The following is a 14368-nucleotide window of genomic DNA, read 5'->3' as shown; positions in this document are numbered from 1 at the left end:
GTCAGAGGCAATAATGATAGATTCCTTTTAAGTAATTTTACTCTAGAGGGAAAGAAAATTTGTCTAAAGAAACCATGAAGCAAATATTTTACCCATAGCTTTGACCCTCTAGTGGAACAGATTCATTTCTTCTCCAAATCTGAGTCCGTATACTCATTATCTTTTGGATCCAAAGTTAATCAGGGGTATGATATTGAACCAGAGAGAATATAATTCCTTTAGCTTTGTTTCTTTATGAAAAAGGGAGGCTAGGAAGACTTGAGGAAAAGGAAGGAGGAGGAATTGGGTCAATCCTAGACAGGTGAAAGGGGAATTCACCTGTCTCCCCTCACCGGGGAGGATTCTGACCACACAGAAAATGTGAGGGCTGTGGCTGGGGCATAGCTCCAGGGCTACTCACACAAATGGTGTATCAGGAGAGTGAGAACACAGCTTACTCCAGAGTCCCAGCTACCCAGTGAAGTTCTTACTTAGATGGAAGGACCATGTTACTGTCCTGTTCCAGGTTCACTTTCTATCAGAAATATGCCTGTACAACATGGATAAGTGCGTGTCACCCTCAGGAATGTATCCACAGTGGCCTTCCCTGCTTGTGGGTGGTGTATCCTGATGACAGGTACGCGTACTTAAGGGTCTGCAACATAAAGCCTTAAAGAGAAACACACACACAAGAGAAAACTGTCAAACATTGAACGTTGTTATTTATATGTTTAAAAATGAAAAAGAAGGGCTTCCCTGGTGGCGCAGCGGTTGGGAATCCGCCTGCCAATGCAGGGGACACGGGTTCGAGCCCTGGTCTGGGAGGATCCCACATGCCGCGGAGCAACTGAGCACGTGCACCACGACTACTGGAGCCTGCGCGCCTAGAGCCCGTGCTCCGCAACGGGAGAGGCCACCGTAATGAGAAGCCCGCGCACGGCAACGAGGTGTAGCCCCGGCTCACCGCAACTAGAGAAAGCCCGTGCGCAGCAAGGAAGACCCAACGCAGCCAAAAACAAAAAACAAAACAAAACAAAACAAAACACTAAATCAATAAATTAAAAAATAAATAAATAAAATAAAATAAAATACAGATTCTGATAAAAAAAAGAAAAAGATCATTGTTTGTGTGCTAACCACTTACTTGATTCTGTTTTGTGGTGGACGTAGACAGTTACGTTTGAGCTTTGTATTTTGTGAGAACCGTAATGAAACAAAGAATTCCAAAGACAAAAAAAAAAAAAAATGCCTGTAAGTTGAAGAGGGTATGATAAAACAATTTTGATAAAGAGAAAGCAAAAAAAGAAAAAAATGCATTGAGCATTTTTGGTTTCCATTTAAAACCTGCTTTTGACTTTGGTGGCCCTCATCCATTCCAGAATGTTTTTCCTCCAATGGATTCCCAGGCATTCCTTTCCATTTAATTGTGTACCTACTCTATGTAAGGCACTGTGCAAAATGTTTTGAGGGTACAGAGGGAACATCTCATTTTTTTCTTTAAGAAAGGCAGCATCTAGTCTGGGAATGACACGTATAACCCAAAAGTTGCCAGGCATCACCACACTCATGAGGTCACATTTACAGTGGCACCCACATTTTGATGACTTGTAACTCTGTATTTGCCCATGTGGGAACTTAGTTATCTCTCAGGGCCTATATATCAGTTAGAGTCTGAAGAAATGTGGCCTTAGTGCAAATGTGGAGATGAATCTGAAAGGACAGCAGCTAGGCCTTTGGTCATTATGCTTCCTCTAATTGCAGATCGGTGAGATGCATTTTCATACCACCCCTCCCCAGTTCCCAAAGCTTCGAGTCCCCAGCAATTCAGAGTGGTGTTGAAATCCAAGGGAAAGGGGTCAGAAAATGACCTGCTTCCTTGACCTCCTTGAGTTTGCTTTATAGGCATTTTTTTTGTCTTGAGAATTTCACAAGGTCTTGTAAGAATAGCTTCCTATGGAAGAGTGTCAATGTCTGGGGGTGAGCATGGCTACCTGCCTTGGGGTGGTAGGGGAACCATGCTCTGGTTGCCTTCAGAGACCCAAGCTCAAGATTTTCTTCAGAATTTCTATTTGACAGGGACTTTGGAGTATGATTAGATGGAAGAGTTGGTGGAGGGGACTTGTCTGGAGGTTGTGTTTGCATGACAAACTTAGATATGTGTGTATATTTGAGGGTTTTGAGGTGGATGGAGCTCACAGAGAGGAGTATTTAAGGCTCCCCCAACTTCCATGTGGCAAAGCCACTGCCTGTGGAGTTCTGCAGCTTCTCCTTTCAGGCCTTGGAGCATGAAATGGCTCATTCGACTTCATTTCTTTAACCGTAGAGCTTGATTGCCCACCAGGAAGTTCCTAGAGCACAGAAACCAAAGTCCTACATATCATTAGGTTTCTTTTAGTCAAGAATAAAGAGACACATCTACCCATAAGAAAATTAGGGTGTTTTAGTCTTGATAGCTAGGCTGCCAAAAAGAATTATAAATATCCATTATAGGCTCTTTACTCAAGGATAGATGGGGTTAATCTCTGGAATCTCTTGTTAAAGTAGCAAGAAATAAAACACGAGTTAAGTCTTAATCACGAGACTTGACTACAATATAGTAAATGAATCTGATCATGATGTCTCCCCTGTCAGACAGCAAGCACCTTTGAGGGCAGAAACTGTGTTATATTCTTTAAAAAAAATAATTTTGGATCATCTAAGTGGTTCATGAATATAATTTTCTTTACAAAAATAAAAATTACCAATAAATTTGAAATCTCCTTTATCTCCCCAGACCTGGTCTGTCACCTCTTCCTTATTTCCCACGTGCAAAGCACACAAGTGTGGCTCAGATGATGCCTGTGGACCTGCATTGGAAAATCTAGAGTGGAACCTGAGGTTCAGTAGGCAGGAGGGTAGCCTGATGACTGACCCCCTAGCTGCCTAACCTGGCCAGGCATCCTCCCTCTACACTACTGGCAGCAGTGCTAGGAAAATCATTCAGCTTGTTGCCCGTTGCCAAGCTGAGATGAACATCAGATTTGGTATAAACTCCCATACTTTCTAGAGGATAGTTCCAGCACTCTTATGGGAGTTGTGCTCTATCTCCATGGATTAAATCTGGTCTTGCTGGGGATGCTTCCCAGGTCCTTTGAGGCAGAGACTCAGGGCTATCAAATTATGCTGGAAAGGCTTCTGTCTCAAAGGAAAGAAGATGAGAATTTCTTCTGGTCAGGAAACACTGGGCATGGACTGACTCGATCAGGAAACTGGTGATGTGAGTTGGAGTGTATGGTGGGACGGAGACAAGGAAGTCAGATGTGGACCAGGTAAGGAGGTGGTGCTGACCTCCTAGGTCAGCTGCTTGTCTGATTCCTCATCAAGAGAGTCAAGCCAGTGACTGAGACCCATGGTCTGGGTCCTCATAGAAGGTGATGGGGACAAGTCAAGGACTTCCTCTTGGCCAAAAAAAGCAAGGTCAGGAGGGAGGGAGGAAAGTAAAAAACAGGGAGGGCTAGTTGGCCCTATCTTAGCAAGACTTTGGGTCAATCATCCTCTCTCTGCTTCTTTAGACTCACCCCCAATAGTGAGAATGCCAGCCCGTGGCAGGCACTTACAAGCCATCAATTTCTCTTGATGAAAAGTCATAGACTGCTCATGAATGGGGACCAGCCCTCTGGTGGCCCTTTCTCCTGGGCCTGTGTTCGGTCACTGACTTACTGGCAAATTCTTTCAATCATTGACTGTCTGTTTGTGTCACTGGGTGGACTTTCACTTAAAATTCTTGTCTAGGGCACATGCAGTAAGTGGAGAAAAATGTAGGACACACTTTCTTTGGTCATTAAAAAAAGACCCTGGGGAAAAAGCCTAAATAGCTTGTGTTAATCATTAAACTTGCCCCATGGTCAGCTTGAACTTTCACTTTGGCGTAGGTTTGGTCGGGACACAAACGAGTTAGGTGAGTTACCTGTGTGGTAGCTGCAGGCTGGGCTCTAACCAGGTAACAGGGCCATCGGTTCTTGACAGAGAGAAACAAGGTCATTTGGAAAGGAAAGGTAATTTCTCCCTTGAGTCACAACGAGAGAGAAACAGAAAAAGGTACTGTTGGGTTCAGAAATGTCTCTGCTCTGTGTTTTCTAGGTGTTGCCTTTCTTGTCAATGCCGTGGTGAACAAAGGAAATGGGGGGTCTGTAGTAGCAACCTTGCAGCTCTGTCTGTCAAAGTCCCAAAGTGGGGGGAGGCTGGGAGGGGAAGGAGGAAAGGAGAAAGAGGAGGAATGAGGGCAGAGGGGAGAGAGAGACAAAGGGAGAGAGAAGACTTAACCCAATGCACACAGCTCTCCTCTGGTTGAAAATATTCTAGTTAAAAGAATTAAATGTAGGCTGAGTTTGTTCTTAGGAAGAATTAGTGGAAAATCACATAAAGAAAAATACATGTATTATTGATTTGATTGTTCTGTTTTAAAGGAAAAGATGTAGCTCTGAACATAGGGCTTGAAGAAAACCAATGTGTGACTATTTACTTCCATTGATTTAAGCTTGAAAAAAAATGTTAAAATCACAGTCAGATTGAAAATAGACTCTCTTGTGCCGAGCATATTCTGTTGGGCGTAACAAGCAAATCAGATCCTGTGCTTTTGGACTAAGTAGAAAATACTCCTGGGTACCTTTCTCTAGGCAGTAGATGTATTTCTGAAAATTGAATGTTTTAAAAAACGAATCCTATTCCAAACAGGTGTAAAAATGTAGGGAATTTTGCAGTTTAAAGGAACACCTGCTGAATCTACTTGAAAACTTTAGAACTCCTCTTGTAAATGCAAGTAGCCTCCACTCCTACCCCATCCACTGGGGACTTGTTGGCAGGTACATAGATTATTTGCCTCTGTTTTCCCAGCTCCTAGCACAGTGCCCAGCATATATTAGGTGTATGATAAGTGTTTGTGGGGTTGAATTAACTAGAGATGATTTTATCCATTGCACTAACTTAATCAGGACATACCCATAAGATATGTTTTTAAAAAAAATAAATTTATTTTATTTATTTTATTTTATTTATTTTATTTTTGGCTGTGTTGGGTCTTCGTTGCTGTACGCAGGCTTTCTCTAGTTGCGGCGAGCGGGGGCTACTCTTCATTGCGGTGTGCAGGCTTCTCATTGTGGTGGCTTCTTTTGTTGTGGAGCACGGGCTCTAGGTGTGCGGGCTTCAGTAGTTGTGGCATGCGGGCTCAGTAGTTGTGGCTCATGGGCTCTAGAGCGCAGGTTCAGTAGTTGTGGAGGCATGTGGGATCTTCCCGGACCAGGGATCGAACCTGTGTCCCCTGCATTGGCAGGCGGATTCTTAACCACTGTGCCACCAGGGAAGCCCATACACATAAGATACGTTTATTCTAAGTTTTTTGTAGATATTCCTTTTCTGGGCATTTATCTTGGCTTTTACTTTTTTGAAATGGTATAACTATTTTTTCTGGTCTCAGTGTTTTCTTAATCCTCCTGTATCAATGAAAGGGATCCATTACATCGATGATAGAAAGTTAACACGTAAAGCCTTGCCTCTGCTGCAGGACACTCTGTAGACTTTGCTGGAACATCTGCAAGGAAGAGGATAGGCAGTGAATCCACAGAACATTCAAGGCCCAGGCATCACTGTAAAGTTGTTGGGAGTTGTGTAGTCGGCTAAGACTCAAGTTGTTCCAGAAGCTATAACTAAGATGTAAGCCTATCCAAGCCCTAAGAGTATGAAATAGATGCAAGCCTTTGTAGGGATTTTGGGAATTTGGAGGACTTTTATTGCTCACCTGGCACAATGCCTCTGTCCCTTATACAACCTGGCAAAAAAAGGGCACATGTGAAACTGCGAGTCAAAATTACAAGCTACCTATGAGCAGGCAAGAATACTAGTGAAGCAGATTAAAGCTCTGGGCATCTCCCAAGCAGGGCTACCATGAGTTATTTGTGTCTGTGACTCCAGAAAGTGTCAACTGGGCCCTGTGGCAGAGACAACAGAAGGAAAGAGTGTCCCTAGGGTTTTGGTCCCAGCTCTAGAAGGTGGCAAAACTCTGATATGCCCCCAGACAGCAACAGCTCTAGCAGTGTACACAGCATATCATGGTAAGAACTTCCCTTCCTTTCAAGGGGTGGATTGAGGATATGTTCCATCAACCCACATTTGCCATGACTCAAAGGCCCAGTTTGACTAAGTGGCATGTCTCTGTGTAGCAGGGGAACACCTTGTCCACCAGGCCCCTGTCTCTAGAAATGTGAGTGCTCCTAGGCCCTGTAGAATATGTAGATCCTTCAAATGCCCCCTCTGGCAATCAGGAAGGTGATTGAAGCAACTGACCCTTCAGTAGACACAGCAGATTGGGTACATAGGAAGAGCAGCCACTGTAACACCTGGGTAAGATGGCATATTGCCAAGGATACTGGATTGCCCTTGAAATGCAGTGACTTGGTTAATGCAAGTAACAGCATGTCCTATATGTTCTAAACAACACCCAAAGCAACTTCTAAAGAGGTCTGGTACCATCTACTGGAGTTTCCAACTGGTGAAGGATTGGTAAATTGATTATATTGGGCCCCTCCCTCTGAGAGAGGGTTCTAAATATGCCTTGGTTTCTATGAACACTGCATCTGGCCTAACCCAAGCTTTCCTCGGTCTCTGCACAAACAAGGCTGCCACCATTAGGGGATTAGAGAACTGAGGACTATGTTTGGGTATCCTCATCCAAAAGACAGTGATTGATGGGGCACAGTTCAAAGGTCATGATATGCAAGACTGGGCAAAAGAACATGACATGAATGGAGGTTCCATCTCCTCTATAACCTGTAAGAAGTAGGGTTAGTAAAAAGGAAAAGTGGAATATTAAAGCAACAGATTAAATTAGTAACAGGTAAAGCCACCTTGACTGGGTGCACTAAAGTACTATCCTAGGCTTTAATATAGTTGATCAACCAGTAAAACCTGTTGCCCCGTGTATGAGACTGAGCACCCTTACCAAGACACCCAACATTGTAAAGGTACAAAAGTCATGGGAGAAGGCCATGGCCCTGACTCTCACCATGCGTCAAGGTGCTATGCTGCTGATAATAGCAAGCCCTATCACACCTTCCCAGGTATCCTAAGACATTATCTACTGGAATTTACAATGGGACATCCCACCAGGACAGGTGAATTACTTCAATCTCCACAGGATCCCATTGTCCTGTTACCAGCCAGACCTATGGAAATGTACTACATCTGGAATGGAACCGGCACCATGGGAAAGAGGGGAGAAGGTGCGGTCCTGGTATGGCATATCCCCCAGTCCATTTCCTCATGCCTAACAGGGCTGCCTTCTCTGGCCTTGTATGGTATACACAACCAGGTCAAGCTTCCAAACTTTCCAACCTCCCTTTCCTCAAGACCAGATGGGCATGTCTGTTTTCCACTGGTGCCATTGTTTGGCTGCTGCCTTTGTTCCCTCCATTGGCCTGGAGCACATAGAAGCTGTTACTAAATTCACCCAACAGTCCTTAAATGATAGCCAACAAAGCCTGTCCTTACGGAACACTGAAATGTCCCTAATGAGAAAAGCTGTCCTCCAGCATAGGATGGCCTCGGACACTATCCCTGCCTTGCAAGGAGGCACCTGAGCCATTATCCAAGCAGAATGTTGCGTGTTTGCACCTGATGAATCTGCTGATGCATCATCTTTATTAAATCACATGAGGACACAAGTGAACTTCCTGAGTGATCTGACCACCAACCCAGGGAACTTGATAAATCAGTGGTTCAGATCATGGAGCTCTTGGTGGAAAAAAAGGTTACTTATGTTGGGAATGTTAATCTGTGTTTTCTCTTGCACGTGCCTATACTGTTGCTGTGGCCTCTATCTCCTATGCAGCCAGATAGCTGCCAAAGGAGCCCCCTCCATGCTGGTGAAACCCTTTGCTGACCTCTCAGGGCACAACTCGGAAGAGGGGGCAAGTGAGATTGTTAGAGCTGGTCATGAGGGGCAGACTGCTGGAGGAGGTCATGCACAGGGCCTGACCACCAGTTGACCTGCAAGCAGACCCCGGGCAATTGGAGGCTCCTCACCCCCTCCCTGTCCTTGAAATGTACATTCTGCCCACAGGTCCCACAGCGGGAGCCGTTTTCAAGGAGGCAGTTTTGAGAGAGTCAGGTGGTGTTGAGACCACTGGGATTGAACACGTGACTGAATCCCACTGAAGTCTCTATAAACTTTTAAGATTGTGGGGGGTGTGGAGATCTACTCATCTCGCTGACGCCCACGACAAGCCTCTGTTGTAAGTTTTCCTGAAACCTGACACCTGCCAATCTGGAGTGTCTGCCTCTTTCTAAGGTCTCTCCTTGCCCTCTGTGTTTGGGGGCCGGTTAATTTATGAACCAACACAGGGACAGATTACGTGGAGAGGCGGCTCCCAAGCTGGGCCCTGATGCAGGCCAGGAGTTCACTGGGGCACAAGAAAGTCTGGGGAATCCAGAAAGCGACCAGCAGGATCCAAGGTAGAGGCTGCCGTGTGGGAAGCTTGTCTGCGAGACGGTGGGGAGAACAGCTTCGCTGCGGTGCCGGGGTCACCTCGGAGAGCAATGCGAGGGGAAGTTGCAAAGGTGGGGGGCAGATCATGGTGGGACTGCAAAGTCAGAGAGAGGGCTTTCCTTTGGAAGCAGAGAACCCGCCAAAAGAAAACTAAAGTTCGTGGGCATCTCCTTTGTGCCAGGCCCTGTGTTAATTTCTTTATGTATCTATCGTCTCAGTTAATCTTGATAAAAATCTTACCAAGTGTTCTTATCGTCATTTTTGAAGTGATAGAGGTTTTGCTTTGAATTGAAAGCTTTAAGCAGCAGAAGGGCACAGTGAAGGCAGAGTTTAAAGAGGATGATCCGGGCATCGTGGATTGAGGTAGAGGGACCTGGGGTCATAGGGTCCAGTTTGGAGGGTCCAGCTTTTTCTTCCTGTTTCTTGCTTTCCTGTTTCCTCTGCTGTGAGGATAAGATAATTTCCCCCAAATTTCCATTAACACCATTTTTTTTCAACTTGTTACCATGTTTAACATTTGCTTTAACTCTTTACTCTTTTTGTGTTGATTGGTTCCTAGAGGACTGAGACTTCCAGAAAACAAAACAAAACAACCCGCACCCCCTCTCCGTAATCGCCATTAACTAGTATTTTGAATCTGGAGTTCATTTATTTTAAAAATTTAAGTGTTTATTTAATAATGAATTAAGGAAAGAAGTTATTATTACTTACCCAGCTTAAACATGCATAAAATAAGTCAGTGGGACAAGGGGGTAGAATAATGATAATTTTATGTAAGATTCTTAGATTATCCTTTTCTTCCAAGCTTGGGAAGATGGTGGGTCCCTCTGAAGACTCTAGGGTCATACTGGTATAGTTTCCTTAATTTTCCAAGTTTTAACGAAGCAAAGCAATTGTATCTAAGCAAAGGTGATAGTAATTTTTCATTTTGTTTTTATAAAGCTCTGCTGCTCCAATCAAAATTGAAAATGTGTTTAATGTCTGAACAATTTTGAAAGGATTGATTTAAGTGAACAAGATGACTGGCTGGCTGGTCTCTCTGACAAGTATCAAAATACTACTTTTAGCAGGTGAGTTGGATGTGTTTGGAAGGGATTTTGGATAGAATGCAGTAGGTTACCTTGAGAACTAATTTATTGTTACTTAAATATTACTTTGGGAGGAAGTGTTAAAGTATCTCCTCTAGGTTTAAATTTTCTCTGCTTAATAATTTTTTTCTCTTTAGTAGTTGAGGTTATATATTAAATAGTTATAAATATATACTTTAATTTTTAACAGCCCGTGGAAGTTGCTGTTAAGTCTAGAGCTTTTAATAATAACTTATAACCTTCCTTTTATAATTTCTTTTTGAGCCATACAATGCAATTCTATTTAGATTTTATTACTTTATCTTCCCAAGGGGAGTAGTTTATCTTGTCTTAGTGATTAATGACCAATAAAAATTTCCTTTTCTCAAATCAGGTCTCTAGTTTTCTCAGTGACTTTGGTTATCCTCTGTATCTTTTTATGGCATTTGTTTTTGATCTTCTTTAGGTAGAATTATCTAATACACCTTTGAGGGGTGAGCATGAGCCTATCTGGCCAGGGCTGCCACGAATGGTTGTGTCGATGTGAATGATTCTTCACCGCTCTTGGCTGTGCAGAGCGCCACCTGCATAAATGTACATAAATGTACAAAGCCCTGGGCTAGCCAGAGTTAGCGTGGCTTGGATGATCCTTTAACTTTTCTGATATAGAAACCGAGAAGTGTTCTGTAGACCTCACTGAGGAGCTAACTGATTTTTGCTGGCTTTACCTCGGACAAGGCATGTCCATCCAGGATCATCTTCAAAAATAAGGCATTGATAAGGTCACGCTCAGCCCATAGTCTCTATGCGAGAACCCAGTCTAGCCTAGTGTGTAAGTCTATAGTGGGCTTTTAAAAAAATTCCAGCACTGATTCATGCTTCAGCCCCTCTCTGAGCAGGCAAAGCAAAAATCTAGAGAATGCTGTGTCTCTTTGGGGAGTCATTCTGATCATGTATTCAAAAGGGAGAAACTAGAGGATGATGCCGTAAGCAGGAGGACTGAAATAGGGATAACTTCCAGAACTTTCTCCTCTTCTCTGGGAAGTGGAAATCTAAGAAATAAGTGGTAACAGTTGAATATGACCACCTAATTAAAGAGTGGGAAAGAGAGAAGACATTTTATGGATTCAGTTAGGAACCAAATGTATCCTGGAGGCTTTTGCAAAGGAAGTGGAAATTCAGGATTGTCCTGGTGAACACAGGGTTTTTGGATGTCTAAGATAAGAAGATCAGTCAAAACTTTCCTTAAAATGGGAGGAAGGTGTGGTCCCCAGACCGGTAACACCAGCAGCACCTGGTGAGAACTGTAAATTCTTGGGATCCACCACAGACCTACTGGATGGGAAATTCTGGGGGTGGGTCCAGCGATCTGTGCTGTATGAAGCCCTTGTGGTGATTCTGAGGAACGCTCAAAGGAAGCCGGTGGATTGAACTTGCACACTGAAGCCAGTGTTTCTCCTACTCACTTATAGTGCCTTGTCTGAGTGTCCACATTGAGCCTGAAGAAGGCAGCCTCGCAGGAGGAACGTGGATTACCGTCATTTTTGATGGTAGGTCTGGGCCTTACCGAATGCAAGTTTCTTATTTATCGATCTAAAGAATCCTAAAGAATGAGTCTTTGGTGTTCTTCCTTGTCTAAGGACAGATGTAAAAGAGGCCTGGAAGGGAGATGGACCAACTGACCAACTTCTATGTTACCAGATGCCCACATGCTAATGTCACATCACACCATTATATGTCTGTGTCCACTTCCTTATCCCAAGCTGTGGGGTGGAACTCTAGGAACCCTAATGAGATGATACCCATGTAGCACAGAACTTGGCAATGTGACCCTCAGAACCTTGGTTAGCTTCCTTGTCGATAATCCTACATATGGGAGCTTCTAAGCCATGGCTCAGTATATCCATCTATACCACTGGAAAAGAGTAACTTTGAGGGTTGGAAAATTCTTTCCTGGATTTAAGTGGATGGACCTGAAGAGAGAATTCAGAAAAAAAATAAAGTCATAAAGAAGCACACTCATTCACACAGCCTTCGGAAATGAGAAATATTACTTTTAACCCGTAGGTAAACTCAGGGCCTGCCATTGCCCCCGTGTGGCAGGTTTTTGTATTACCCTGTGTGGATTACTGCTCTGTGCAGCCTGAGACTCTACTCTCCCTTGTGTTTAGGTTTGGAGCCTGGTCTCCTTTATCCTGCCAACGGCTCTCAGCTGGAGATCCACCTGGTGAATGTGGCTGTACCCATGCTGCCCATCATACCCTGTGACATCTCTCCTGTCCTCCTGGATTTGCCGATAGTGATGTGTAGGACCAGGTACACCTGCCCGGGAATGAGAAGACCGGACAGGATGAGTGCTTTGCTCATCTCAGTAGCTTTCAGTGGCAAATTAGAGCAACTCCTGCCATGAAAGGCAGGAAAGGTGAAATACAAGACTCCTGGGTTAGCTCTGTTTCGCAGCTGCAGGGGGGAGGTTTGAAGTGGTCAAGTGGGGCTGCCAGCTCTGGCAATTCATAGTCTTTGATTCACAAGGATTGCCACTTTCTGCCCTCAGATCTCTGCTGTCCGAAGCACATGAAGGTCTGTATTACCTGGAAGTGAAGGCTGGGGGACAGGTCGTAGGCAGCCCAAGTTCAGGACCACGAGACAGCTGCACTTTCAAGGTGGGTACTAAGCATGGAGGAATGTGTGTTTGCCTGGTCTGAGAGTGTGCTTGCACTATCGACAAGCAAGTTATAAATCAGCTGGGGAGTCTTTCTGCTTTGCCAGGATGAGAGGAACAGGTGGATGATAGTTACGGAGTTTCCGAGACTATCTTAAGAAGGTAAGTATTGAGCATGTGTATGTCAGGCTCTTGCTAAGTGCTTTATGCACGTTCATTTAATGCTTACAGCAATTTTATGGGGTAGCTTTTTATTATCCTGCTTTTACGGATGAGCAACCTGGGGCTCAGGGAGATTAAATAATTTGCCCATGTCATCTAGTTTGTAAATTGCAGAACCAGGATTGGAACCTGCATCTAAATCCTCACTTATACTGAAGTCCATAGAGGAGCCACAAAGATTACCATTGTGCATCAGTGTTTCATTTTACAGCTGAGATCATCTGGAGTGTAAGCATGGGGAAGGGACTCAGAGACCCAAGTTCCGCCTTCCTCTCTGCTTCACGGTTGATTTCTGCTTCTTCTTCCAACCCTAGACCGAAAGGGCATGTGCTGTTGGAATTCTCCTTCGAGCTCAGAGAGAGCAAAAAGCAAGCAGATAGAGAGAGTTTATGAGTCGATGCCTGGCTTATTTTAGAGCTTCCAGATGCATTAATTTTATGTTGGGGCTTCATTTTATGTTGTTGAGTCTACTGTCCATTTCAGATTGGTTTTACACTAAAATCCTCTCTGAAAGCATAGGTCCTAGACTTTCCATAAAATGCAGCAGTCTGGCAGGGTTGTACTTGCCTCAGGGAGCCTCTGTTTAAGAGCAGTTCCTAATAACACAATTTAGTTATTAATCAATGCTCCTTTACAACAAGACTTCATCTTCTAAATTCATCTCTCATACGATCCACATTTTACATAGGCAATTCATCTTTAGAATTTGGAATTTGCCATCAATTCACATTTAACAACTTGTTTCTTACTCCAAAAGAATCTTGGTTTCCAGAATTTTGCTTTTGCACGTATGCGGCAGAAAGACAAAAAAATTTTTTTGTTAAGACCCACACCAGCACCTCTACGTTGTATCAGTGAATAAAACAGAAGAGAGACGGCCGAGCATGGTCCTTAATCACTGTGCTGCTTTTGGTTTTGATGTCCTTTCACCCCAGATAATAGTTTTCCTACTTATTAAAAGACCGGTAAGGAGAGAGAGGGGAAAGAAGAGAAACACTTCCTAAAATTGCACATAAAAGAAAGCAAGTCCTCCGGTGGTTCCACTAGCTTGGTGAATTGATGAAAAATCACCAGGGGATGCAGTTAATGAGAGGCATTCTGAGCTGAAGGAAACCCAGTGTCTCTCTTTGTTTGGGGGCTGGGGCTGGGGGAACCATATGTATTAAAAATTAATTCCACCTCTCCAGTCCACTCCAAAGAGCCTGCTGCAGGCACTGACAAGTTTGAACAACTCACAGAAGGTTTATCAAGCAGCTGGTAGCTGCGGCTTTATCGTTCTCATCCTCTGCTTTTCGGCTCCCCCACCTTGCTGCTGCCGACCCCACTCGGGCTCAGGGATCAGCCTGCAGGAAGCTGGATTTGGAAGCTTGTTAATTTTTCACTTTGTCATGTCTCTAGCTTCGTGGGTGACCAGAGACCTGTTTCTCTTAGAAAAGTGCCATTTTATACTGTGTCAGCTCAGAGAGATTCACAAGTGAAGCCTTTTTTGAGGTTTCACTCTGAGCCTGCCCTGCCACTCTCTGAGGACCTGGGAGGGAGTCATGCAGGAGTCGCCTTATTTCCCCTGCACTTCTGGTGGAAGGCTCTCAGCCTGAAGGATAGACCTTGCATTTTTTTTTTTTTTAAACATCTTTATTGGAGTATAATTGCTTTACAATGGTGTGTTAGTTTCTGCTGTATAACAGAGTGAATCAGCTATATATGTACATATATCCCCATATCTCCTCCCTCTTGCACCTCCCTCCCACCCTCCCTATCCCACCCTTCTAGGTGGTCACAGAGCACCGAGCTGATCTCCCTGTGCTATGCAGCTGCTTCCCACTAGCTATCTATTTTACATTTGGTAGTGTATATATGTCCATGTCACTCTCTCACTTCGTCCCAGCTTACCCTTCCCCCTCCCCGTGTCCTCAAGTCCAT

At 44.2% G+C, this 14368-nt stretch overlaps 1 protein-coding gene across 1 annotated transcript in view; it reads left to right on the top strand.

Moving 5' to 3' along the window:
- Positions 1-3986: 3986 nt before the first annotated feature.
- Positions 3987-14368, top strand: part of PKHD1 (PKHD1 ciliary IPT domain containing fibrocystin/polyductin) — a 432444-nt gene continuing 422062 nt past the window's right edge. Inside the window, exons 1-6 of the mRNA XM_068558204.1 lie at positions 3987-4056; positions 8072-8243; positions 9440-9567; positions 11037-11114; positions 11736-11880; positions 12119-12227. Of these exons, the coding sequence (XP_068414305.1) occupies positions 9516-9567; positions 11037-11114; positions 11736-11880; positions 12119-12227 (384 nt within the window). The 5' untranslated portion in view covers positions 3987-4056; positions 8072-8243; positions 9440-9515. The remainder of the gene's footprint in view (positions 4057-8071; positions 8244-9439; positions 9568-11036; positions 11115-11735; positions 11881-12118; positions 12228-14368) is intronic.

The sequence above is a fragment of the Eschrichtius robustus genome, chromosome 12, assembly GCF_028021215.1.
Source record: "Eschrichtius robustus isolate mEscRob2 chromosome 12, mEscRob2.pri, whole genome shotgun sequence".
In the NCBI taxonomy this organism is placed as follows: domain Eukaryota; kingdom Metazoa; phylum Chordata; class Mammalia; order Artiodactyla; family Eschrichtiidae; genus Eschrichtius; species Eschrichtius robustus.
This window is presented reverse-complemented; position numbering and strand designations above follow the sequence as displayed.